The sequence below is a fragment of the Mustela putorius genome, unplaced genomic scaffold (genome assembly GCF_011764305.1).
Source record: "Mustela putorius furo isolate JIRA1106 unplaced genomic scaffold, ASM1176430v1.1 tig00000382_pilon_pilon_pilon, whole genome shotgun sequence".
NCBI classification, from domain to species: domain Eukaryota; kingdom Metazoa; phylum Chordata; class Mammalia; order Carnivora; family Mustelidae; genus Mustela; species Mustela putorius.
The window spans coordinates 2,489,914-2,516,818 of NW_025421367.1; the positions used below are offsets into that span (position 1 = coordinate 2,489,914).

General features: G+C 37.4%; 1 protein-coding gene across 13 annotated transcripts in view; it reads left to right on the forward strand.

The window, feature by feature from the left end:
- The window catches only part of FAM13A (family with sequence similarity 13 member A), a 366,926-nt gene that overhangs the window by 243,026 nt on the left and 96,995 nt on the right, over positions 1–26,905 (forward strand). For 5 of the 13 annotated variants that reach the window (XM_045079369.1, XM_045079367.1, XM_013058040.2 and 2 more), the window contains one exon: positions 14,022–14,063. The exons of 2 other annotated variants lie outside the window; for them this stretch is intronic. In XM_045079369.1, coding sequence (XP_044935304.1) covers positions 14,022–14,063 — 42 coding nt within the window. Of the gene's footprint in view, positions 1–14,021; positions 14,064–23,332; positions 23,895–25,674; positions 25,720–26,905 lie in introns of those variants that run through there. 6 more of the 13 variants (XM_013058043.2, XM_013058044.2, XM_045079371.1 and 3 more) reach the window with 5 other exon arrangements.

The following is a 26,905-nucleotide window of genomic DNA, read 5'->3' on the forward strand; positions in this document are numbered from 1 at the left end:
AATAGACTTACTCAATGCAGAGTTGCCACAAACCTTCAATTTATAAAAAATGCAGTATCTTCAAAGTGTATAAAGTGAAACTCAAAAAAACAAGGTATGCCTATATTCTCTTTAAGATTAGACCCTGTATTTTGATTTAATAGTATTTTGTCTTGATACTTGCCTTAAAAATTATAGAGCAAAATGATAAAATAGGGAGCCCCCATCTCATTTCCCCCCACAGCAACAGTAAGTTGGTAGTTATCCATGGACAAAAGTGCCTCTGTGGGAGCTTCAGTATCTAAGTAGAAGGTTGCAAAACCCTAGTAGAGCCCAAGACTGAAGAAGTCCATTTTGAAAGAACATGCCTGCACCCAGGTGGTAGACTCACAAACTGTAGTTTTGTAAGCTACAGACCCAGAAAACAGCCCAGTCTACCTACAGGCCTGGCTCCAGCCACATTTGGCCCTACTGCTGTTGCTAGCACCATCTTCCAAGCAACCAAGGAGGGGCCACACCCACCCATATTGGTCCGACCTCAGTTTCAGCTGTGGACCCTGAAGTGCCATATGACTAGGCTCCAGCCCCTCTCAGCCTTAGTTCAGAAATAATCCTTTCCTCCCAATGACCCGGTGAGAGAAAGACCTGTCCCTGTCCCAGAGGCAGATCCTCCAACCTCAGTCTGACCGAGGATACTGAAGCTGTGCTGGCTCCAGCCTCTCTCAGCTGTGGTCTACGGGTACTCCTACCCTCCCAGGGATGGGATGGGAGACACACTGCCTAGAGGCAGGCCTGTTGAAATGTTGTCTGACAATATCCTGCAGTGGCCTTGTGACCTAGCTCCAACCCCATTGGGCATTGTCCAAGGGAAGTCCTAACCACTTAGGAACCTGGTAGGAGACACACCCATCCATACCCCTGGAGGCAAGACTGCAGACTCAGTCCTGACTGTTGACCTTGAAGCAACCCAGTGATTCAGTTCCAGCCCCTGTCAGTAATTCAGTCCAGTTTTGCCGACCCAGGGAACTTCCCAGGGAGCTGGCAGGAATTCTCCCAGGAACCTGACAGGAGCCACACTCATCTGCACACCTGGTAACAGGCCCACTATTTGCAGACCTGAAAGTCAACGCTTGTCTCAGTGCCAGCCCTACTGACCAAGGTTCTGAAGACAGTTCCATCACCCCAGGGATCAGGCCTGTCAACTGCAAACTCCTACCGCAGACCCAGCAGCAGCCACATGACCTGGCTCACCCCTGCTCAACTGAAATCCCAGAGGCAGTAGCATCAGCCCAGGGACCCAAAAGAAGAAATTTTTTTGTGACAAAACCAGTCTGTAAAGACCAGAAGAGGTGCTTTCTCTTTCAGATGCAAGATACCAACACAAGGCTTCACAGGTCACAAAGAACTAAGCAAACATGATACCACAAAAAGGAAACTAATAAAGCTCCAGTAACCAAACCCAAATAGAGATCTTCAAATTTTCTGAAAATTTTTCAAAATAATCATCTTTAAAAAGTTCAAAGAGATGCAAAATAACACAGACAGTGAAATCAGGGAATTAATACCGAAAAAATCAAGTTTAATAAAGAATTAACCACAAGAAAGAACAACAGAAATCCTGAAGTTGAAGAATATTATAACAGAACTGAAATTTGAACAGAGAACAGTAGACTGGATCATGAGGAAAGAATCAGCAAATAAAGATAGGTTATTTAGAATAATTACAGGAACAAAAACAAAAAAGGAAGGAAAAAGAATGATAAAAGTATGTGGCATCTATAGAATACCATCAAGTGAATGAATATATTTCAACTTGAGAGTCCCAGAAGGAGTGGAGAGACAAAAAGGGGAAGAAAACTTATTTAAAGAAATAATGGCTGAAAACTGCCTGAGTCTTAGAAAGGACATGGACATCATTCTGCATGAAGTGAAGAACTGCAATCAAGATAACTCAAACATTATACAAATCATCACAGTTAAAGACACAGTTGGGCACTGAGGTCACTTGGTCTGTTAAGTATGCAACACTTGATTTTGGTTCAGGTCATGATCAATGAGATCAAGCCCTGCATTGGGTTCTGTGCTGGGTGTGGAGCCTGGTTGGAATTCTCTCTCTCCCTCTGTTCCTCCCCCACCCACAATCACTCTCTTAAAAAAAAAAAAAGTTTTTTAGAAAGTTAAAGACAAAGTTTTTAAAGCAGTAAGAGAAAAACAACTCATTACCCCCCAACAAGTCTATGGAGTGGATTTTACAAGAGAAACCTTGATGTAGGCCAGGAAGAAGTAGGGTGATATATTCAGTTTGAAAGAAAAAAATCTGCCAATCAAGAATACTATACCCAGCAAAGTTGTGTGTGTTTTCTGAATCTGTACCTTTCAAAATTGAAGAGGAGATAAAGACATTCCCAGACAAACAAAATCTTGGGAAATTCATTATAACTAGATATGCCTTACAAGAAATGCAAAGGGGGAGTTATTCAAGTTGAAAGAAAAGGAAGCTAAGTAACAATATGAAAGTATAAAACTCACTAGTAAAGATAAATATATAGTCAAATTCGGAATAATCTAACACTATGTTGGTAATATGTAAATCACTTAATTCTTAATTCTAGTATAAAATGTAAAAGACAAAAGTATAAAAACATAGCTATAATAATTTGTTAATGGATATATAATATTTTTAAAATGTGTGGAGAACCTGGGTGCTCAGTTGGTTAAACAGATGCCTTCACCTCAGGTTATGATCTCAGGGTCCTGGGATCAAGCCCCACATCAGGCTCCCTGCTCAGTAGAGTGTCTGCTTCTCTCTCTGTCCCTGCCCCAACTTGTGCTTGTTTGCTCTCTCTCTAACAAATAAATCTTAAAAAAAAAAAAAAGTGTGACATTAATAGCATGAAATGTTGGAGAGAGGGAGAAGTAAAATTGTAAAGTTTTTATATGCAATTAAAGTTATCAGCTTAAAATGACTGCTGTAACTATTTAGATGTTTTAGGTAAATCTCATGGTAACTGCAAAGAAAAAAACTTCTGGTAGCTACACAAAAGATGAAAAAGAAATCAAAGTACACCACTACAAAATATCAACAAATCACAAAGGAAGACAGCAGGCAAAAGGAAATAAAACAACCACAAAGCAGAAAACAATAAAATGGCAGTAATACATCTTATTATTTACATTTATAATACACTTTAAATGTAAATGGATTAAATTTTTCAATTAGCAGACACATATCTGAATGGATAAAAATATAATTACAATATGTCACCTACAAGACATTCACTTTAAGGACACATAGGCTGAAAATGAAAGGATGGGAAAAGATATTCTATGTAAATAGTGAACAAAAGAGAGTGGGGTGACTATACTTACATCAGACAAAATAGACTTTCAATCAGAATCTGTTACAAGACAAAAAGAAGGTCACCATATGATGGTAAAGACTTTAATTCACTAAGATGATATAGTAATTATAAATATATATGTATCCATATATACCTAATTTTTTAAGCACCTATATTTTTAAGCAGATATTTACAGAACTAAAGGGAGAAATAGAAAGCAATACAATAATAGGAGATTTTAGTACTCCACTTTTAACAATGAATAAATCATCCAGACCAAAAAATCAGAGGAACACCAAACTTGAAAGACACTGTAGATCAAATGGACCTAATAGAACTGTCCAGAACATTCCATTCAGTGGTCACAAAAAACACATTCTTTGGATAAAGAAGATGTGGTATGTATACACAATGGAATACTATGCAGCCATCAAAAGAAATGAAATCTTGCCATTTGCAATGACGTGGATGAAACTAGAGGGTATCATGCTTAGCGAAATAAATCAATCGGAGAAAGACAACTGTCATATGATCTCCCTGATATGAGGAAATGGAGATGCAACATGGGGGGGTTAAGGGGGTAGGAGAAGAATAAATGAAACAAGATGGGATTGGGAGAGAGACAAACCATAAGTGACTCTTAATCTTACAAAACAAACTGAGGGTTGCTGGGGGCGGGGGTTGGGAGAGGGTGGTGGGGTTATGGACATTGGGGAGGGTATGTGCTATGGTGAGTTCTGTGAAGTGTGTAAACCTGACGATTCACAGACCTGTACCCCTGGGGATAAAAATACATTATATGTTTATTTTAAAAATTAATTAATTTAAAAAAGGAAGAAAGAAAACGCATTCTTTTCAAACACACATGGAACATTCTCCAGGTTAAAACATATGTTAGACCACAAAACAAGTTTTATCAAACTTAAGGGTATTGAAACCTTAGGTGTCCTCACTAGATTGTATGAAACTATGAATTAATAATAGGGGGAAATTCACAAATATATGGAAATTAAAACAATCCTAAAAACCAGTGGACAAAAGAAGAAATCAAAAAAAATCTCAAAGTATTTTGAGACAAATGAAAGTTGAAATACAACATTCCAAAACTCATGGAGTATGGCAAAAGCATTTCTTAAAGGGAAGTTTATAGTGATAAGTGACTATATAGAAAAAAAGAAAGCCTTCAAATAACTAACCTAACTTTACACCTCAAGGAATTAGAAAAAGAAGAAAACTAAGCTCAAAGTTAACAGAGAGAAAAAAATAATAATTAGCGCAAAGATAAATTCAATAGACACTAGAAAAAAAGGAGAAAAGATCAGCAAAATTAAAAGTTGATTTTTTGAAAAGACAAAAATGACAAACCTTTACATATACTAACCAAGAACAAAGAGAATTCAAATAGGTAAAACTCTAAATAAAAGAGGAGACATTACAATTGATTCCATAAAAATACAAGGAATCATGAGAGACTACAATGAACTATTATACACCAGCAAATTGGATATTTTAGAAGAAATGGATAAATTTTAAAACCATGCAGTCTCCCAAGACTGAATCATGAAGAAATAGAAAATATGAACAAATCAATAATAAGTAAGGACATTAAAGCAGTAATTAAAAGCTTCTTAATAAACTGCAAGGACTGGATGATGTCCTGGATAAATTCTACCAAACATTTTAAGAAGTAACTCCAGTCCTTTACAGATTCTTCCAAAAAAATTGAAGAGAAAAGAATCCTTTTTTTTTTTTAAGATTTTATTCATTTATTTGACAGAGATCACAAGTAGGCAGAGAGGCAGGCAGAGAGAGAGAGGAGGAAGCAGGCTCCCTGCTGAGCAGAGAGCCTGATGAGGAGCTCGATCTCAGTATCCTGGGATCATGACCTGAGGCAAAGACAGAGACTTAACCCACTGAGCCACCCAGGCGCCCCATGAAGAGAAAAGAATACTTCTATTCTCATTTTATGAGGCCTAAATTACCCTGATACCAAAGCTAGATAAGGCTACTACAGAAAAGGAAATTGCAGGCCAATATCTGTGATGAATAGAGATATAAAAATCTTCAACAAATTACCAGGAATCCAAATTCACCAGGATATTAAAAGGATCATACACATTAATCAAGTGGGATTTACCCTTGGAATGCAAAGATGGTTCAACATATGCAAATCAATATGATGTATGATGCACCACATTAATAAAAGGAAGGATAAAAATCATATGGCCATCTCAGTAGATGCAGAAAAAGGATTTGACAACACTAAATATTCTTTTATTATTAAAAGCTGTCAAAAATTAAGTAAAAAGAATGTACCTCAACATATTAAGACCACATAAAACAAGCCATAGCTAACATCATAATTTCTGATGAATACCTGAAAGCTATTCCTCTTCATCAGAAATAAAAACAAGGGTGCCCATTTTATCACCTCTGTTAAATGAGGTAATAGAAGTTCTAGCCAGAGCCAATTAGGCAAGAAAAAAAATAAGTTTAAAGGCATCTAAATCAGAAAGGAAAAAGTAAAATGGTCTCAGCAGATGACATAATCTTATATATAGAAAATTCTAAATGCTACCAAAAAACTGTTAGAACCAATACACAAATTCAGTAAAGTTGTGAGATACAAAACCAATATGCAAAATTCAGTTGTGTTTATATACACTAACAATGAACTATCTGAGAAAGAAATTAAGGAAACAGTCTCATTTACAATAGCATCAAAAAGAATAAAATATTTTGTAATTAACTTCACTAAGGAGGTGAAAAATCTGTATACTGAAAACTAACTGATAAGAGAAATTGATAAAAGACAAATCCTATGTTTATGGATTGGAAGAATTAATGTTGTTAAAATGCCTATACTACCCAAAGAGATCTACAGATTCAGTATAACCCCTACCAAAACTCCAAAGACATTTTTCCTAGAAAAATCCTAAAATTGATGTGGAAACACAAAAGACCCCAAATAGCCAAAGAAATCCTATGAAGAATGAAGCTGAAGGCTGAAGCCATCACATTTCCTGATTTCAAACTGTATTACAAAGCTATGAGTAATCAAACAGTATGTTATTGGCATAAAAACAAACATATACTAATAGAACAGAATAGAGGGCCCAGAAATAAGGTCACACAAATATAGTTTAGCAAGAACACCAAGGCTATGCAGTGGGGAAAAGATAGTCTCTTCAGTAAATTGCTTAGAAAACTGAATATCCGCATGTAAAAGAATGAAACTTGGCAACAGAAACAAAGGCAAAAATAAACTATTGGGACTCATCAGTTTGAAAATCTTCTGCGTGGCAAAGGGAACAATCAACAAAACTAAAAGGCAACCTTTGGAATGGGAGAACATATCTGCAAATGACATATCTGATAAAGAGTATCCATATCTGATTTTTAAAAGTATGAACCTCAATACCCAAAAACCAATAAATCCAACTTAGAAGTGGGCAGAAGACATAAATAGACATCTTTCCAAAGAAGACATATAGATGGCCCACAGACACATGAAAAGATGCTCACTCAACATTACTCATCACCAGGGAAACACAAATCAAGACTACAATGAAATATCACCTCACACCAGTCAGAATGACTAAAATTAACAACACAGGAAACAACAGGTATTGGCAAGGCCGGGGGAACAAGGGGAACCCTCTTACACTGTTGATGGGAATGCAAACTGGTGCAGCAGCTCTAGAGAACAGAATGGTGCAGCAGCTCTAGAGAACAGAATGGTGCAGCTGCTCTGGAGAATAGTATGGAGGTTTCTCAAAAAGTTAAAAATAGAACTACCTTATGACCCAGCAATTGCACTAATAGGTTATTTACCTAAAGGATACAAAAATACAGATTTGATGCAGTACATATACCCTGATGTTTATAGCAGCATTATCAACAATATCCAAACTATGGAAAAATCCAAGTGTCCATTGATGAATGGATAAAAAAAGATGTGGGACATGTGTGTATATATACATATATCTATATCTATATCTATCTATCTATAATGGAATATTACTCAGCCATAACCATGAATGAAATATTGCCATCTGAAATGATGTGGGTGGAGCTAGAGAATACTATGCTAGGTAAAGTAAGTCAGAGAAAGACAAATACCATATGATTTCAATTATATGTGGAATTTAAGAAACAAGACAGATGAACATAGGAGGGGAAAGTGAGAGGCAAACCAGAAAATAGACCCTTAACTATAGAGAACAAACTGATGATTACTGGAGTGGAGGTTGGTAGGGGGAAGGGCTTTCAATGGGTAATGGGTATTTTAAAAAAACTGGGCAAAGAGGTCGAACAGACTTTTTTCAAAGAAGATTATAGGAGTGGCAAGCAGATATATGAAAATGTCATTAGTCATCAGTGAAATGCAAAATAAAACCACAATGAGCTACCTCATACCTGTTAGAATTACTTTTATTAAAAAGACGAGATAACAAGTATTAGTGAGGATGTGGAGAAAAGGGAACCTCTGTACACTGGGTTGGTAAGAATGTAAATTGGTACAGCCATTCCAGGTAATAGTGTGGTGGTCCCGCAAAAACTTAAAAATTGAACTATGCAATCTAACTATTCCACTTCTGGGTATATGGCCAAAGAAATGAAATCGGTATCTCAAAGAGATATTTGCACTCTTGTGTTTAATGCAGCATTATTTATAATAGCTAAGATATGGAACCATCTAAGTGTCTGTCAGTGGATAAGGGTATTAAAAAGTGGTAGAAGTAATATTCCATTGTGTATACATACAGCATGTGTGTATATGTATATTTCTTGTATGTATACAATGTAATGTATACACACACATGCAAGAGGGAAATCCTCCACTTCTAATGCAGAGGACATTATGCTAAGTGAAATAAGCCAGATACAGAAAGACAGATACTGTGTGATCTCACTTATATTTGGAATCTAAAAAAGTTGTGCTCAAAAGTAGAGAGTCGAATGGTGGTTGCCAGGAACTACAGGCAGGGAGAAATTGACAGACACTGGCCAGAGGCTACTGACTTCAGTTATAAGGTGAATAAGTTCTGCAGATATAATGTATAATGTGATGAATGTAGTTAATAATATTATATTGTATGCTTGAAATTTGCTGGTAAAGTTAGTCTTTATTGTTCCCATCACAAAAACAAAATCATAACTACGTGGGGGGATGAAAGTGTTAATTTGCCTAATTGTGGTAATCATTTCACAATGTATATGTAAATCATATTTTATACCTTAAGTATATACAATTTAGTGTTTGTCAATGATACCTCAACAATGCTGGAAAAATTATAATAACCCTGCATGTGACATTTTTTGGCCTATATCACAGTTTTGTCAAGTAGCTTTGTAAAAAGATTTATTTGTATCTGAAAAGTAACTTTGGATGAAGAAATCATGATTCTGAGAAGACTATTCATTTCACAAATATTTTTTGAGTTAGACAAATTATCCAAGTTTACATGTTTTATTGACAGGCTGAGATTAATATATGTCTAGATTATTTTACAGTTACTTCCTGCCTGTCCTATATCTTGAATTTCTTTACCCTTTCATGTGTCTTTTACTTTCTTCCTCAACCTGATTATGACTGCCTGGTGGAGAAGGGAGTGTGTCTCCTGGGTAGTTTTTGCATCCACAGCAGGACTTACCTAACAGGCACCTACTTTGTTTGCTGCTGCTGCCTTAGCTCCTGTTGTTGTGTTATTATTATTAAATGAGCTCAGTTTGAGTTTAAGTTCCATTCTCTTCATCTAGCTGACCTACACCTCAGAGGTTGAGGTCTGATTCTGAAAGAGTAGAATTTTATGTGTGAGTTTTCTCTCTTTGGGTCTTTGGAAAGTTCTCACCTCATGCCAGGGAACCTTGTACTGCCTACCCTTAGAGATACCACACAAGTCAAAACTCTGCTTTCTTGTCTTCCCCGCTTAATCTCTGGGCCATCTCCCCACCAGGACTCTGACCCTGATATTGTCCCTGTTATCAGTAAGATGTTGCTTATTTATACAGGAAAAATCCATTGTTTTATGACACTTATAACCAGTCTCTGCAACTTTCTGCTCCTGTGGCAGAAAGTGTGTTCCTCGTGATGTTTGCCAAACAACACTTCATATTTTAGTCTCATATAAAAGTAGTATAAGTCATAAGATTCAGGCTTTAAATGATACTAATAATGAATTGATATTCAACAGTTTTAACCATACTCATTGTCCTTCAAGCATCCTGATCTATTAAGTCCTGAAATTAAATATTACTTTCTTTATTTCTAAAGTCCAGCCAGCCACAAAAAGCAGTCATAACCATCACATGTTTTTACTTCATAAAGGGCACTCCAGTTGTTTCCTGAACATGTGTGTGTGTTTCCTGTAGTGTCTCACACTCTGATACGGGGGGCCAAGTTCAGAATCTTGAACTGACTAGTGAACATCAAATGAAATTAGAATTCTTAGCTACAATATTCCTAACCATACTGTTTGAAAAATTACCAAATAATATAACTGTTTTGCTGACCTTGTAGGCTTTACTGGAGTAGCTCCCATGTAGGGAAGGGGGAGTTTGAAACCGCCTTGTGAAAAGCACAGTGGTAAACTTCCCCACATACTGCCCTGACAGAGCACTCCTACTCTTTGGCCTTACTAATGAAGGTTTATAGAAAAGTAGGTTTGTAAAAGGCCCCAAGGTCCCAGAGTGGGTTAGAAAAACATCTCTATCTTTACAGATAGTTTTCTAATCTGTTCTTAACCACCGCCAGCTCCCACAATAAATATTCTAAGGTTTTCTCAGATGAACTTTTTCATATAAGCTGAATACCTATTAAAAATATTTTCCATTATTTAACTTTAGTCTCCTTTTATTCTTGTGGTTTAAAATGAAAGCTTCTGATATTTCTCTAAGTATTTTGATTATTAAAGAACAAATAATTCTCTACCCATTCACCAAAACTGCCACTCTAGTACAATTGCTCTGACTGTTCAAATTTTGACATTTCACTGAGATCCAAACTTCAATTTAAAAAGGTTTTTTTCAAAGTTCTTTTTTTTAAATCTTGTCTTATGATTTTAACATTTTCTTTAGCTTACTTTATTATAAGAACACAGTATATAATACATAAAACATACAAATTTGTTAACTGTGTTCTTGGTAAGGTTTATTCTTTGGTTTTTTGTTTTGTTTATTTATTTTTTATTATGTTCAATTAACGAAAATGTAGTTTGTTTTTAGTTTGAGTGGTTGATGAAAGAGATGGTATTAACAATAAGGAAATTTATTTTCATACATGCAGATAATTTTTGGTAGCCTGTAAATCACCAAAGTATATGTGGACTGCTGTGGCCTTAACTAAATTTATTTTAGTAATTCAAAGTCAACAAACTCCTGGTGGGCACATTTTGCAATGGGCCCTGCAAAACCAGAGAGAACTAAGGCATGCTCTCTAATCTTTAGGGGTCTCCCAGTCTATTTAGTGAGGCTAATTCATCCACAGTTAACAAAAATAATGTAAGAGGTTGAGAAGTGGCATAAGAGAGGTGCTATAAAAGCCAAGAGGACTTCTCATTGAATAAATTTCAAGGAATTCAGGTTCTTTAAAAATCTGGCTCAATCTACTTCCTTACCTACTCTACCACAGTTCTTTATCCTATGCTCAGGCTGCATTGCAACCACATTATTTCAAGGATGCCATAATAATTTCACACCTCTGCATCTTTGCTAACATCATTCCTTTTGTCTGGAGTGCCCTTGTTCCTTTTCATGAATGGTCAGTGGCCTCTCATCTCTATGAAGCTCCAACTCTTGGCCACTGCATCTAAATGCAGTCATACAATATGTGTCCTTTGCCTCTCCTTCTTTCACTTAGGACATTCTTTGAAGGTTCATCCATATTACGTGTCAGTATTTCATGACTTTTTGAGGCTGAATAAAATTCTGTTGAATACGGACACCACATTTTATTTATTTATTCATCAGTTGAGGGACATTTGGGTTGCTGGGTCTTTGGGACTATTATGAATAATGCTAGTATAAACATTTGTGTACAAGTCTTTCTATGTTTTCAGTTCGCTTATGTACATGGCTGGAGTGGCATTGCTGGTTTATATAGTAAGCTGTGTTTAACTTTTTCAAGAACCCATAAACTACTTCTCAAAGTGAATGCTTCATTTTGCATTCCAACTGACAGTGTATGGTATTTCCAGTTTCTCCACATCTCTGTTACCACTTGTTAGTGTCTATTTTATTACAACCATTCTGCTGAGTGTAGGATGGTGTCATATTGTGGTTTTGGTTTGCATTTCCCTAAGGAATAATGAGGAACATCTTTTCATATGTTTATTTGCCATTTGTATATCTTCTTTGGAGAAATGGCAATTCAAATAGCCCATTTTTAAAATCAGGTTGTCTTTTTACCGGCTAAAAGAGTTAGTTATAGATCCTGGATACTGCCTGTTGTCAAATACGCAATTTTTCAGATATTTTTTGATATTCTGAGGGTTGTCTTTTCACATTTTTGATAATGTTCCCTGAAGCACAGAAGTTTTTAATTTTGATAAAGTTCAAGTAATCTATTTTTTCTCTAGTTTATGATTTTGATGTCTAATCTAAGAAACCATTGCTTAATCCAAAGTCACAAAGATTTATGTTTATGTTTTTTTCTCAGAGTTTTATAGTTCTGCTCTTAAAATTAAGTATATAGTACATTTTGAGTTAATTTTTATATGTGGTATGAGGCATCAGTCCAACTTCATTCTTTTGCATGCGGATATCCAGTTGTCCCAGCACCATTTGCTAAGAAGACTATTCTTTTCCCATGGAATTGTCTTTTTGGTCTCCTTATCAACAATCTGAGCCAGATTTTAGAAAAACAAAAATAAAATTATGTTAGCATCCTAGCTCTTCTCTTCTTTCACCAGTGCCTTTGTTTTCTGAAAACATGAACCTCAGTTTAATAAAGAAATGGACATGGCTTAGATCTATAAAATATTATGGCACAATCCAAAGTTTTTATCTTATTTCACACAACAATCACAAAAGACTGATGTTACCCTCCTACCTCCCAAATCTACAAAGGTATTCATATCTATACCCTTATACTCTGCCTTCTGTACTATTACAGTGGATGAACTAAACTTGCACCTCTCTGGGATCAACCCTTGTGCTTGTACTCTGAATCCCATTCCCTTTCATTGACCTAAGGATGATATTCAAATAATCACCTCCCTTCTCTGACATCAATTTCCTTCTAGATTTTTTCCATTGGATAAAAACATGTTATAATAACTCACAACACTTTTTTAACACTTGCCCAGAAAGAGTATCTCTCTTCTCCTTTGGAGCAAATCTCCAATAAAGGAGTATACCTACTTGCTTTCTTAACATCCATTCCTCCTGTTCTTCAACCCACACAACACTGAAAGTGTTCCTAGTAAGGACACCAGCAGTCTCCATACTGCCAAATCCAGAGATCAATCTACTATTCTCACCTTACTCTTGCTCAGCCACATTTGACCCAACTCATTATTCCCTTACAAAGAACTTTCTTCACATTGCTTCTGCAATACCACACTCTCCTCTTTTCCCTCTAGTCTTCTTGAATATGCTTTTTTAGTCTCATTTGCAAAATCTGTCTTCTTTTGCAGACTGTTTCTAGACCTTGCAAAGGTTAGTTTTCCTCCAGCCTCTCCATCGTACTCCCAATTGATATATCCAATTGGTGCTACCACCTACTAAATTTGGGTTGCCCCCCCCACCTAAAGTGAAAAGGCAGAGCCCCTTGTTTAAAATTATCAAAAATTTGAAGACAGCAACACCAGAGCGTTAAACCCAGTATGGGGCCCCAGGAGACTGCATATTTCATGTACCCATGAGGCTAGTCCTGCCTATTGGCTTCCTGATAAGTCCACTCAAATATTTAATAAATATCTCACACTCAGTCTATATAAAACAGGCCTCCCAATTCATACTTCCACCTAAAAAAAGGCAGTCCCATTTCTACGCAAGTTTTTCCACATCTCAATAAATTGTGCCACTATTCACCAGTTACTCAAGCCAAAAATCTGAGATTCCTCTACCCTTTCTCAACCAATCCATCAGCAAGTCCTGTTATCTCTGCCTTCAAAATAGATGCTCACAATATGTCTGGAGTCTAAACTTTCACAGTCTCCAATGATCATCTCACAGATAATGTTTCTCCTTTTACAGTGGAGAAATCTGGTAGTCACTACTTGAACCAAATGATTAAAAATATCATTATCGGGGCACCTGGTTGGCTCAATGGGTTAAAGCCTCTGCCTTCGGCTCAGGTCATGATCCCAGGGTCCTGGGATCAAGCCCCACATCGGGCTCTCTGCTCAGCAGAGAGTCTGCTTCTCCCTCTCTCTGCCTGTTGCTCTGCCTACTTGGGATCTCTGTCAAATAAATAAATAAAATATTTAAAAAATATATATATCATTATCATGGATAAAAATATGATAAGACAAGCATAGAAAATATTTTTGAGGATTAGAAACATATTACTGATTATTATATAAAATGTGCTATAAAATAGTATGTAGTACATTATCCAATATTTTTTATTGTGGTAAAATATATATATAATTTACCTTATCTGCCATTTTGAAGCATAGAGTATAATAACGTTAAGTACCTTCACACTGTCCCATCTTTGTATATAATTATATATGTTATATATTATATATACAGAGGAGAAGTGGAATGTATACAAACACATGGAACACTGGTTAGGTAAGTGATGGATTATGTTTGACTTTTACTTTCTTGTCTATATTTTGTAAATGTGTATGTGAACATATACTATATAATTTGTAATAAGAAAAATTTTTTTTTGTTTTTTAAATCAAGAATGTCAAATGTTTCAAGGAGGAAGTAGTAATTGTCATATTTTAGAGAAATTGTGTAGAGTGAGAACTTCTTTTGGACTTGGCAATTATGGCTTCATTCATTCAAGATAAAATCCCCTGAATGGAGGAATCAGATGGGGCAGCATATGAGAAACCCAGGCAGTCTGAGCTTTGGTTCAGTGGGTATGTGGCCAGGAGGGGATTCCTGGCTAGGAGAAATGCCTCAAATAGAAATTGCAGGAAAGCAGACATGACAGCAGGCGAGGACAGTTCAGCTTGCCTGAACCCCCAGTTCCAGTGAAGGAGAAAGGTCGTGAGTGTGAAAACAGAGGAATAGGGTGGTGTGTATAGAATTTGGATTTTACTTTGTAAGCTATGAAAAACTTTCAGAGCTTTCTGACATTTTTAGAGCAGTGTTTTAGGAATATCAAATCTGTACAATCTGGATTGAGGGTAGAGAAAACTAAACTCAGCAAAACCTATTAAGAAGAAAATGCTATAATTCAGAGATTAAATAATACAACTTTAAATGGGGGTGGTGGGGAGCATGAAAAAGAACAGGCATCAGTCATGGACTAATGGACAGAAAGGAAAGAGATAATATTATCTCATTTTAACTCAATGACAAAGAATACATTCAATTATTACTTGGTTTGGCCAAATTCTATACTATTTATCTGTTTCTTGGAGTGATTTAAAATCTAGGATGATATTATTTCCAGAGTTACTCATATTTGTTTAAAAGTATCTTACTAGGCTGTTTCTAGACTTTAAAAGTTGGATTGATTTATGTTTTAGAGTTGTCTTACTGAAGTAATATTCTAGAAAGTCACTGTAGAATTATAATTTGGTTTTCAAGGCATTTTCTATATCTCTTTGAATAGTGAATCAATTGCATTGCCTATGGAGGGAATCATTGGTTTTATAAGCTTTATTTAGTAATTATACATCCAGTTTATTTCTTATTTATTTGAATTTTTTTCAATTTACATATCTCCTCACTAAAATTCAATGGAGAAAAAGTTTTTTGGTTTTATTGTGAATTCTAATAATGTTCTATATATGAATAGCACTAGGTAGAGAAGATATAGCACATACACAATGAACGCAATGGGCCCAGTTCTCTGAAATACTGAATTTAAAAGCACTTCTAAAAAATCAGATCGTTTAAAATGCAGTAGGGATGTTGACACTTTAAGGCACTATGATTGTGATCCTTTTTTTTTTTTTATGTGACCTATTCTTGGTAACACAAATAATCACTACTTCCTCTTACTTTGTTTTTAAATATATTTTCACTTATTTATTTGGTTGCTTCAAAGAAAAGCACAATGCTTTGTGTTGAAGTAAATAAATAAATATGACCAGCCTGTGTGTTGACATTCAGAGATTCTGTGCTTGTGCTCAGTGTTTCAAGTCTTGGAAGTATGAGGTTTATTTGATGATATATGGCTACAGAATTAGTCTGCCGGTTACCATATCACACTGAACAACTCTGACATTTCTCTAAGGAACCTCTGCTGAAACCTGTTTCTCCTCTGCCAAGAAATATCATTTAACAGGGTGAAAGTTCACTGGGACAATTTAAGGCGGCTGATCTCAGGTGTGGTAGCAGCTGTTGTGTGGGACATGACTTATTTTAGAAGAACAGAAACACTATTATCTGAACTCCCAAGGGACATTTGGAGAAAGTCATGCCCACGGGGTCCCATTCCAGGAAAATGTGCTTGAGCGCTTATTTATTGGCAGTCATCACTCACTGAGATTCCATCTGGCAAAAATGTGGATTTTTCTCTGTCCCAGAAAGTTGGGGAACAATTATGTAAGTTGTCTCAAAGAGTTTATTTTTAGCCACTTTTTATGGAGAAATTTCAGTCCCTCAGTTGTTACAAGAAATTTACTTCTGTAAAGGAAAAAAATAGAGAAAGCTTCTGTATGAATTTCTATAGAACTGTGTATTCATGTACCATCCAATAGAAACACTCATCTTTCCATTTGAAATCATTACTCAGTCTTCTTGGGGAATGTTCTAAATCTTATTTTCTATATTGGGAATGTTGGAGCCAGTTAGTAAAATCAAAGCTGCCAGGGGGGTGAGAAGGGCAGCCTGAGTAGTGTATCTCCAGGTGTGGAGGCCTGGAAACCCTGCCTCGTTGCTAAAGCACTGTTCTTGCTACTCCCTCACTGCCACCCTGTAGGATTTTAGCACCTAAATAAATGAACCCTCTAGCCATCTGAGGTCCAGCAAAGCTGGTCAAATATATTTTAGTGATATAAGCCAGCACACAGTATTAAAAGTAAGATCCACCTTTAGAATTAAAGAGGGTGTCTTTGGAAAACCAACTATATAATTTCTATCCCCATGGGATTTTTTTCAACAGTCTTCTTCTATAGAGAAGCCTAATAAATGAGAAAATAATTATGTTGACTTTCTTAACTTTTTTTTTATTTTAGCCTTAAGTAATGCAGGCAGGTTGATTTCTGTTGTTACTGAAAGAAATAGTTCACCTAAGTAGAAAATTTCCCTGTTCCACTTAGCTTGAGTGTCAGTTTTGACTTCTAAAGTAAATCTTCTATAAGGATTTAATAATTATTCTTAAACACTGTAGTTTTTTTTTTTACATAAAAACAACTGACAGCCCATCTGTCATTTCTGTATATTAATTTCTTAATAAGAGGAATACACTTAAGAACGCCACTTAAAGCTTCATTTTTTCCATCTTTTTCTGTCTTCCTCTTTCCCTCAACAGCCCAGTCACTTCCTTCCCACATTGCAGCTACAGCTGGCTGCTACCACTACACACACACACACATACACACACACACACAGAGTGCTGACTCAGTGTAGCAGAAGACGTTTGTTTTCATCCAGTGTGTGTCTTTGGTTCAAATAAGCAGTATAAGATATTACAATACACACACACACACACACACACACACACACACACTGACTCATCTAAATATAAGCCTCAGACCGAAAGAAAAAAAAAGAATTCTTTATTTCTTGGAGCTTATTGATAATATGTAATATCAATAGGTATTTGTAATACTTTATTATCTGTAAGAGCTATTATGTAGTGGAAATATGGCGTTCAGATGCTGACTTCATGTGAGCCATTTACTAGCTGAGTGTTCAAGTTAATTAACTTCTTCCTTTCCACATCTATTAAAACGAGCACAGCATAGATTCTTAAGAAATGATAGTTGCCTTACATATATACGACCTCTGTAGATTCTCCCCACCCCCTTTTTTTTTTGACATTTATTGCTGTTGGTTGAGGATGATGTTTTCTTGAGCTCTGGAATTTGCTAGCGTTCTAACAGAGATTGCCAGAGAGCAAGTTTAATCAGGACCCTGTGCAGCAGTACCAGAGTATCGAAATTATATGTACCCTAAAAATACTGGCTTCATGATTATGGAAAACTCCTATCAGCTTTAGTCATTACCATTTATAAGTCCTGTGTCACTGTCTTGTGAAAGCCATTGCTCCTTAGTGCATTTTACAAAGATGGATAAAAATATGAGGAAGAAACTTTGCCTAAGAATTAGCACCTTGTTACCAAACTTGTAAGAAGGAATTCGTCTTAATATGTCCTTTTGTTTTAGGAAATAAATCGGTTTGATTTTAAAACAATATATGAAAGCAAACTAATGTGACCAAGAAATGTTCTTGGCTCTTGGATTGCTTCAAACTGATGTTGAAATTGAAACAACTGAAGCCACATCATTTTTGGAGCAGTGTTTGCTCTTGATAGCACAAGGGCAAACACATGTATTACCAAACACTTGGAATCTGATGAAGAAATTATGTAAGAAAATTAGAGGTCTACAAGCCAGCTGAAGTGTAGTAAGGGAAATAGACAATCCAGGAGAAACTGCATAATGTAAAATGCTTTAAAGCTTTCAAAAGTTTTGGATAGAATCTTAACAATCTTACATTGTCATCTCTATTTGCACATCAATGTCTAAACTCAGTGATTTATTTCTTTCGTCAATTACTGGTTATCATTCTTTACCTGAACCTGGGTGAGGCATCTGCTTTATCTTAAGTGTAGGTCTACAATGGGATATGTTAAAAAGTGGATGGAAATATTGCTTGATAAATTAAAATCTAATCAAAGGAGCTATGCTTCTGTTTCTGGAAGAGTGTTTGACCTATCAATGAATTCATTCAACACTTACTGTCTGTTCTGTGTAGTTGCTACAGGAAGATGGAGTTCTCATCCTAGAGATCTTACATTACAATAGGGAAGTAATATATAGATTCAAATAATAATAAAATTGTTGAGGGGAGAGAAAAGATAAATATCATTAGGGATGCAAAGGGCTATAGGACTTAAAAGGGGAAAGAGAGTTCTTCTAACTGTCCTAAGCCTGACTGACATATACATAGAATTTTGCCGGGAGAAAGTGAAATGGTAAAATAGTCCAGACAGAAGGAAAAGCATGAAGTATGAACGAATGTTCATGTTTGGGATAGAAAAATTTAGAGCAGGTTCAAAAATAGTCTCCAGGTTTGTTTGGAGTGATTTCTTTAGGAAATATAAGCAGCTGAACTGGAGGAGTCAGTTGGGGTTAATTGGTGGAGAGTCTTAATCATCATATTAAATAATAGGGGTTCATTGAAGAGGTGGTGGGAGCTAATGAAGGTTTTGAGCAGAAGGGTGAGTGCCAAGTGAGCAGATCACAGTCACCGTAGGAAACTCACTCTAATAGTGAAATGCATGCACTGGAGGGGGTTTGAGTGGAGGCAGAAGGATCATCATCCTACTGCAGATGACCGAGGCCAGCTGATTAAAGAGACAAGCCAGTCAACGGCTTCGCTTAAGGAGAGGCAAGGGAGGAGAAGGAAAGATGATTCACGCTTTGAATCTGATTCATAAAGAGCATAACAACATCATTAACGAGAGGGGCCAGGAGGAAGAGAAATGTGAGGGTCATATAACAGGAGGGTTTCAAAGTGTTGATTAGGATAATAATACTAATAATGATTTAGTGCTTATTATTTGCCAGGGACTATTCTTTTTATTTTACATACATGATCTTATTTATTCCTCAGAGCAACTTCAGAGCTTAATATACAGCCTGCCCAAGTTTACACTGCTCGTCTGTCGTAGAATCAGGATACACTCTCCAGGAGCCTCATTCCAGAACACAACTTATTACGCCCTAATAAAATGTCTGTACTGGATGGTGCTGGTCTGGAAGGCAGGGCAGGGAGGATTGGTAAGAGAGAAGGAAAGACAAATGAAATAAAAGGATGGAAACATCAGGGACATTTGGGGAATTCTTGGGAAAGATGACAGGGCAGGGGAGCCAAAGACTCGGAAAACCGAGGGTGAGTGTTTCTGAAAAGTTAAGAGTAGAAAAGGGGGCAGCTGGGTGGCTCAGCCAGTTAACTGTCTGCCTTTGGCTCACAGGATTGAGTCCCACATCAATCTCCCTGCTCAGCCAGGACCCCGCCTCTCCCTCTGCCCTTCACCCTGCTTGTGCTCGCTCTCATGCTCTCTTTCTCTCAAATAAATAAAATCTTTTTAAAAAAAAAAAGAGTAGAAAGGGCTTCAAGAAAAGGCATTTCATAGTCAAAAGAGCACTGGTGGCCTTAAAGCAGTTTCAGAAAAGTGATGAAGTCTCAAGTCTGTTGGCATGTGGTGGGAAGTCAGTAATTTATGCAGAAGTGGGCACGGCAGAGGTAGGCTTCGGGGAAAGTCTGTCATTGGGAAAGAGGGGGAAACAGCACTAGCACCAGAGAGCAGGGCCGCTGAGGAAAACTTTTTAAGGCTGGGGGACACCTACTGGAAAGGGGCCTATAGTTAAGATCTAGGAGAGATCAAGCTTCTTCCAGAGAAAGGAGAAAATGATGATATCCAGAAGGTAGATAAGAAATTGGCATCCTGTGAGTGAGACCTTTTCTCCTAGACTAGGAAAAAGTCAAATAGAAGTCAAATAGAAAAAAAAGGAAAAAAAAAAGAAGTCAAATAGAAGAAGACGTGTGTATGATGTGTATATATGGGGAGCAGGGGTGCACTTAAACCGTTAAGTGTAACAAAAAAGACCAAAGACTTAAGGTACTCACTCACTTATATTTGATGATCTTGGCTTTCTGAATAAATTTTGGAGGAGAGGTAATGTGTGACTGAGAGAGCTTCAGGTATGTGGCGCTGACGACCTGCAGCAGTTTCTATGGGAATGCAGTGAAAAATCATTTAAGATAACTAAAAAGTTGCCACACAGAATTGAGGTTCATGCCGAGGTTAAATAGCATGAATTTTTAGTACCACTAGTTTCCAGGGCTATGTGACTTTCTTTTGCAATGTTTAGTAGTCTGGCAGTAGAAAACCCAGCTGGCAGGATTTAGAAAGGGTGAAGACACCGAGGAAGCTAGTGAACCCATTTTAGAAATAACTAAATGCTGAGGAGAGCCAGGAATGTGCCTTTTTTTAAGCTGCATGCCTGTTGGTTTGGGTGCAGATTATCCTCTGCAGACAGAAGAACAGTTGTTGCTGAAGAGAGAGCTAAGGTAGAGGAGGAGGAATGGGGGAGGCAGGATCGTGGGGGTTGAGTGATGCACGGGAAGGGGCTAAGTGTGGAGCAAATGCGGGCAGGCTATCAGTGTTCGAGTAGTTAGAACTGGTAGAGTTCAGGGGAATGGCGCTCCTGCTGGCTGACTGAGGAACTGCTCTGAGGATGTTAGCAATGGAAAGTAGCAAAGTAGATCCCTGATGCAGAGAGTCCTTGGTGGGTGTGGTAGTGAGGAAGAGCTGTGGTCCAGGTACACATTCCTAAATGATCATCAAGCAATGCCCAGAAAAGAAACCGAGAGTCCAAAAGAGGAGGAATTGTTATAAATAAATGATGAAACTTGAAAAGGCGTGTGATTACTGAGTTACAGTGGTCAGTAATTTTTAAAAATAACCATTGACATGTCACTAGTAATATGGCATATTAGACTTAATATATCAGGAAGGTAGACTTAATTTATCAGGAAACATAAGTGGAATCAGGTGTTAAAATTTGAATGCCCCCCTATTCATCAGTATTTCATCTTTAGTAGGTAATGAATGTAAATTGTAGTTTACAGTTTAATTAATGAATGTAAATTGTGGTTTAATTTACCATACTGATGCTGGGGTCTTTATTGGTGAACTCATTTTCGCCATTTAGTATTGATGTGTTCGTAAAAATCAGAAAAGACAAAATATTACTTCTGTCATTTGAACTTTAATTACCGTTGGCCCTTGGTCAACGAGGGTTAAGGACACCAACCCCTGTGCCGTCGAAAAACCATATACAACTTTTGACTCCCCGAAGCCCTACCAATAACTTGAATAACTGTCTTACGTATTTTGTGGTTATATGTATTGCACACTGTATTCTTACAATAAAGGGAGCTAGAGAAAGAAAATGTTGTTAAAATCAGTAGGAAGAGAGAAAACATTTTCAGCACTGTACTATATCTGAAAAAAAAAATGCGTGATTGGACCTGCACAGTTCAACCTGTGTGGTTCAATGGCCAACTGTATTTCCCAACCTATCTGTATCTGACAAAATATTTAAAAACTCATATACATATAGATTAGAGTAAGCACTGTGAGGTGGCAGGATTTGGGAGCAGACCTAAGAAGCTGTGAATCCAGTTTCTGTTCTGCCACTGACTTCCTATGTAAATTTGAACAAATTACTTAATTTTCTAGTACCTACTGTACTCATCAATGAAGATGTTATGATATATAACCATGACATTTTTTTTAAGTTTTTAAAAAATAAAGCCAGTTTTTAAAGTGGCTATTTTTTTTTTATAATGTGTTATTTGCCCCAGGGTACAGGTCTGTGAATTATCAGGTTTACACACTTCACAGCACTCACCATAGCACCTACCCTCCCCAATGTCCATCACCCAGCCACCCTAACCATGATTTTCTAACTCAAGCAGTTTACCAAAGTGTTCAGCAAGATGTAAAGGCATTTTGAAAAATAAATGTAAGCAAATATACAGAACTAAGTTGTTGTAGAATCAAATTAGAATTTCCCAATCTAATATCAAAAAAGGAATATATTAATTTTAATTAAAGTCTGAACTTAAGTCAACTTCTGTTTTAAAAGGCTGAATTTAGTCATTAATATTCTATGTTAATATCTGAACACAAGTTTCAGGATGACTAACCCACTTTCATAAATATGGTTAAGTAGATTTAGTCAGACAATGAAATGTTTTTATTAGCAGGTATAATAAAGAAAAGGACACACAGTAGGATTTTGTGTTCTAAATTCAGAATTATGAGTTGTCTGTGGGGAAAAAACTGGGAAAAACTACAGGGGAGGAGGCTACCTTTTGGACCTTTAAGCCCCTGCTGTTTCTCAACACCATGGACTCTGGCCGTCTGCCCTTTATCCTATGAAAAGCGATGCTCTGGGCTTTCTTATAAATTCCTTGCAGCCCTCGTGATGTGAAAGAAATCTTTTTTAAAATGTACTTATGTTGTTCTTGCAGTGTATAAAATCTATGGATTAGCAATTATGTTCCTCAGAATAACACTTCAGTATTCTGTACTGAAGCAGAAACTGCAAGGAAGGCCGGATAATTAACGGGCGTTTAGCAGACCTTATGGAAAAATTGATTTGGTGTTACTTGTAAAAAATAAACAAATAGCTATATAGACCAATAGAACACTAGATAAATACCTCAATAAGCAACCAACCAAAACATGCTGTTAATGTTCTTAGAGGGAAATGATTATGCAAATAAACACATTCAATTTTTTTTTAAGCACATTCAATTTTTATAAAGATAAAGTGCAGAGATGGTAAGTTGAAATAACTTTCATGGGAGTAGACACTTTGATCCCTTGAGAAGCTGGACAATCTTAGGACATGTATTCTCCCCAGAAGTGTGAGCTACGTGCCTGGGGTGATGTCACCAGTGACTAGTAACCACTGCAGGGTAAACAAACAGCAGGAAATAAATGTGGGTAGGGCAAGGGTCTAGAAGCATGCCTTCCTTCTAGAAAAGTATCGTGCCTTCCAATGCCAGCGGTTTGTTTGGATTTTTTTTTTTTTCTTTTTTAAAGGAAGAGAGGGGATGGAGCTTAGGTCTTGCCTTGTGTCACAGAAACCTTTAGTTTCATAGGCGATGTCTTTCCTTGACAAATGGATTTCCTCCTTGGCAGTCTCTGTAACATTAAGTACGGGACTCTTTGCTCTGGCCGCAGTTATTGGTTGCTCTCCCCAGACTGACAAGCTTGTCTGCGGATTCGCTAAGAGGAAAGTTTCGAGTTACCAGAATTAGGCAAGCCCCCTGAGAAACAGGAGGAGGAGGAGGAGGAGGAGGAGGAGCAGGAGCGGGCGGCAGCAGGAGCAAAAGAAACAGCGCCTTTAAGCACCAGGGCAGCTGCCCCGCTGATTGGCTGGAGGTTTCAGCTGCTTCCCTGGAACAAAAGGTCAAAGTGGACTGCAGTGTAAGTGTAGAGAGGCAGCCGATAAAATAGCATTGCTTGAAGAAGTTTGGAGGCTGGGAGCGGCCGCACAGGGGCTAAGGGCAGCGCCAGTGGCCGCTCCAGCTGCGAGGTGCAGTCTGCCGTCCCGCCCCGAGCCCCGCTCAGCCGCCGGGAGAAGCCGCTTCCCACCGACGGCCAGATCGGTGTGCAAGAGCCAGTTGTGAGGGTCCCTGGCAATCGCGTCTGCAAGGATGGCCTGTGAAATCATGCCTCTGCAAAGGTAGTACTCTTTCCTGTGTGTTTTATTTTATTCTCTTCTGCATTTTCTGAGTTGTATGAAACCATGTAACTTTGCCAGTACTTGGCATTTTTTAGTAGCGTGCTGCAAGCGTGTGGAGCCCTGCGTCCGTGATGTCCTTCCCGAGACCAGAAGACTCTGAATATGATACTGCCGCTTTTACTGACATTGACATCCAGTTTCTTGTGCTTCTCACTTGATGATGTTGTGTTCAGTTATTTCCTTCCTTGGATGAAAATACATGTAAGAAAACATCTCTGACCTCTGAAGGAAAACAGAAATGAAAGAATGTATAGAACGGGTTTACTAAAAAACTGAATCAGCTCCTTCACAGTGTTGTGAAGCTGTGGCAAGCTCTCAGCTCATTTGATAGGATGTCTGTAGGCGAGAGACCTTTTAAAAAGGCAGGTTAGGATCCCTCTCTTCTGGAGTCCAGATCTAAGCAAGGATTTTCTGTCAGTAGGTACATTACAATACATGGACACAAATGCGAAGGCCAGAATTTCACCATAAATAATTCTAGGTAGATTTATTACACAAATGCCACCTTTAAAAAAAAAACTGCTATGTAAGAATGACTGAGCACTGGGTTCTGTTTTTGCATTAATAATTGTAGTATGGACTGCGGAGGGCGGAGCAGAAGAGTTATACCAAAGCAGAGAGAGGTAAATTAAAACAAAAGGGCTTGTTACAAACAAACAAATTGCTGGTGAAGGAATAAGTGAATGATGTATCCTGGAGTGGTCAGGCTGGAAGTCACCTTTGTGAGGACTAGAGTCCAGTCCTCCAGTTTCACAATCGGAAGACTGAGGCACAGAGGAAGTCTCAGAGCTGCCCAAGGTCACGTTTTATGCTTTTTAGAATTACTTTTGCAATCATATTATTATACTTCAACATTAACCGCCTTTCATGCAGTACCATTTGATTTGATATAAACACTTCCTTTAAGAAAACTATAAAGTGTTTTATTAGTGAAAATGATCTTAAAAATCAAGTGGTAATTACAGTTTATAAGGCTGGAAAAAAATCTAGACAAAAATGAAGTTGAATTTTAAAACCTATGCCACCAGTATTTTACTGAATTCATGTTTCAACAGTGAAAATAAGGTTAAGAAAAATTCAGTGTTTATTTGCAGCGTGTTTCCTGCAGATGGATGCTGTGACAGAGACCAGTGTAGTTGTTATTCTTTCACTGAACTGTTAAGAGCCCTGCAATGGGAACTTGATGGGGTGTCCCAGGAATTCCTTTTCTAAAAATTAATAACCCAAGGGAACAGACAGTGGTTCGTGGATAGATCTGAAATTCTTCTCTATTAACCCAGTGGAAAGGGCCACATACTTGAAGTGTCCAACAGACTATAAAACTAACGTACACTTTTTGGAGACTCAATTTGGTTTCCGGCTTTATAACTGAGGACTTGTTTTGCTTATAATGACTGCAGTCTTAAGGGTCTTAAGCAATCATTTTCTAGAGAAGAACATTGGCTATTACTGAACTCTGTGATAAGCATCTTGATAATGTAACTGGTAAATATTTTTAAGAAAATAGATCTTTGTACCACTAAAACCTTGCTTAGAGAGTTAATGAAAGCTGAAATCAAATTAGCATAATTTCCAGAATTATTTTGCACTGTTAGTTAGTTAGTAAGCCTCTGTAAGAGGAATAATTTGAATTTGCATTCAAGAATGCTAATTGGTGCATTCACTGGTCTGTGGTCTGAGAATTTCATTTGATTGATTACCCTGCATTCTTCCCTTCCAGCCTATGCCTGCCTTTGATTATAAACATCCTGAAGGCAAGGAGCAGGTTTGTGTAGTTCTCCTTCTTAAGGATCTCTTGTGAATTTAGATGCTTATGCAGAAAACTTTCCTCTTCCCCTGTGTAATTGCTTCTTCCAAACCCAGTTCAGTGCCTTAGGCTAAGGATTTCTGGGAGTCTCTAGTAATGATGACTGTTGGCCTCAGCCCCTGCTATTAACGCTGCCTGAAGCATGTAGTTTGCAGAGCCTTGTGAAATGCATGCTGACTGATGGCATGAGTGCTTTGCTCAGTTCTGTTTTGCAGCAGTAAGGGGCTAGAAACTGAATTAAAAGTGGGTGAGTAAAAGAATAGCTTCAAGTATCAGTCAAATTCACGTTCCCTATTTTGTACTGAGCAGAGTGGCCAATGGTTCTCATACTTTAAGTGCATGACAATTACCTGAGAAACTCATTTTTTTTAAATCAGCTTATAGGAAAAGCTCCCCTCTTTCCCTAGACTTAGTGAATCTGAATCTGGGTGTGACAGGGAAAGTAAATACATTTTTAACAAGCTTCCTGAAAGCAAATCTGACACTAATGGTCCACACACTCAGGGAAACACTTATCTAAACTCTAGTTAATGATTGTAGCTTGTGTAAAGCCATTGACAGCAGGTATATATAAGAATCTAACGCTATACTACTCAACGTCCCCAAATAACATCTTTAATATCATGACTTTATAAGTGTTTTTTTAATAATCCATGCTTTCATCTACTAGGTGTTAGTGTTCCGTGTTAGAACAAAGTATACTATGGCTACCTGAGTGGCACAGTCGGTTAAGTCTCTGGCTCTTGGTTTCTGCTCAGGTCATGATCTCAGGGTTATGAGGTAGAGTTTTGCTTGGGGCTCACGCCCAATGCAGAGTCTGCTTGGATTCTGTGTGTGTGTGTGTGTGTGTGTGTGTGTGTCTCCCCCTCTCCCTGTGCCCTACTGCCCCATTCTCTTTCTCTCTCAAATACATAAAGTTTTTAAAACTATAACAAACAAAGCATGCTTACAGTATTCTCAGATATATTAAACAGTCTATACTACCAGGGATACTGAGGTAATTGAGACACAAGCTTTGCTTCAAAGAGGTCACATGCTAGGGCAGATGCAGTCATACTACCAGACAATTACAACACATGTGGTGAGTGCAGTAATGGACAGTATGATTAGCATAGTAATAGAGATGTGCCTGTTACATTGGTAA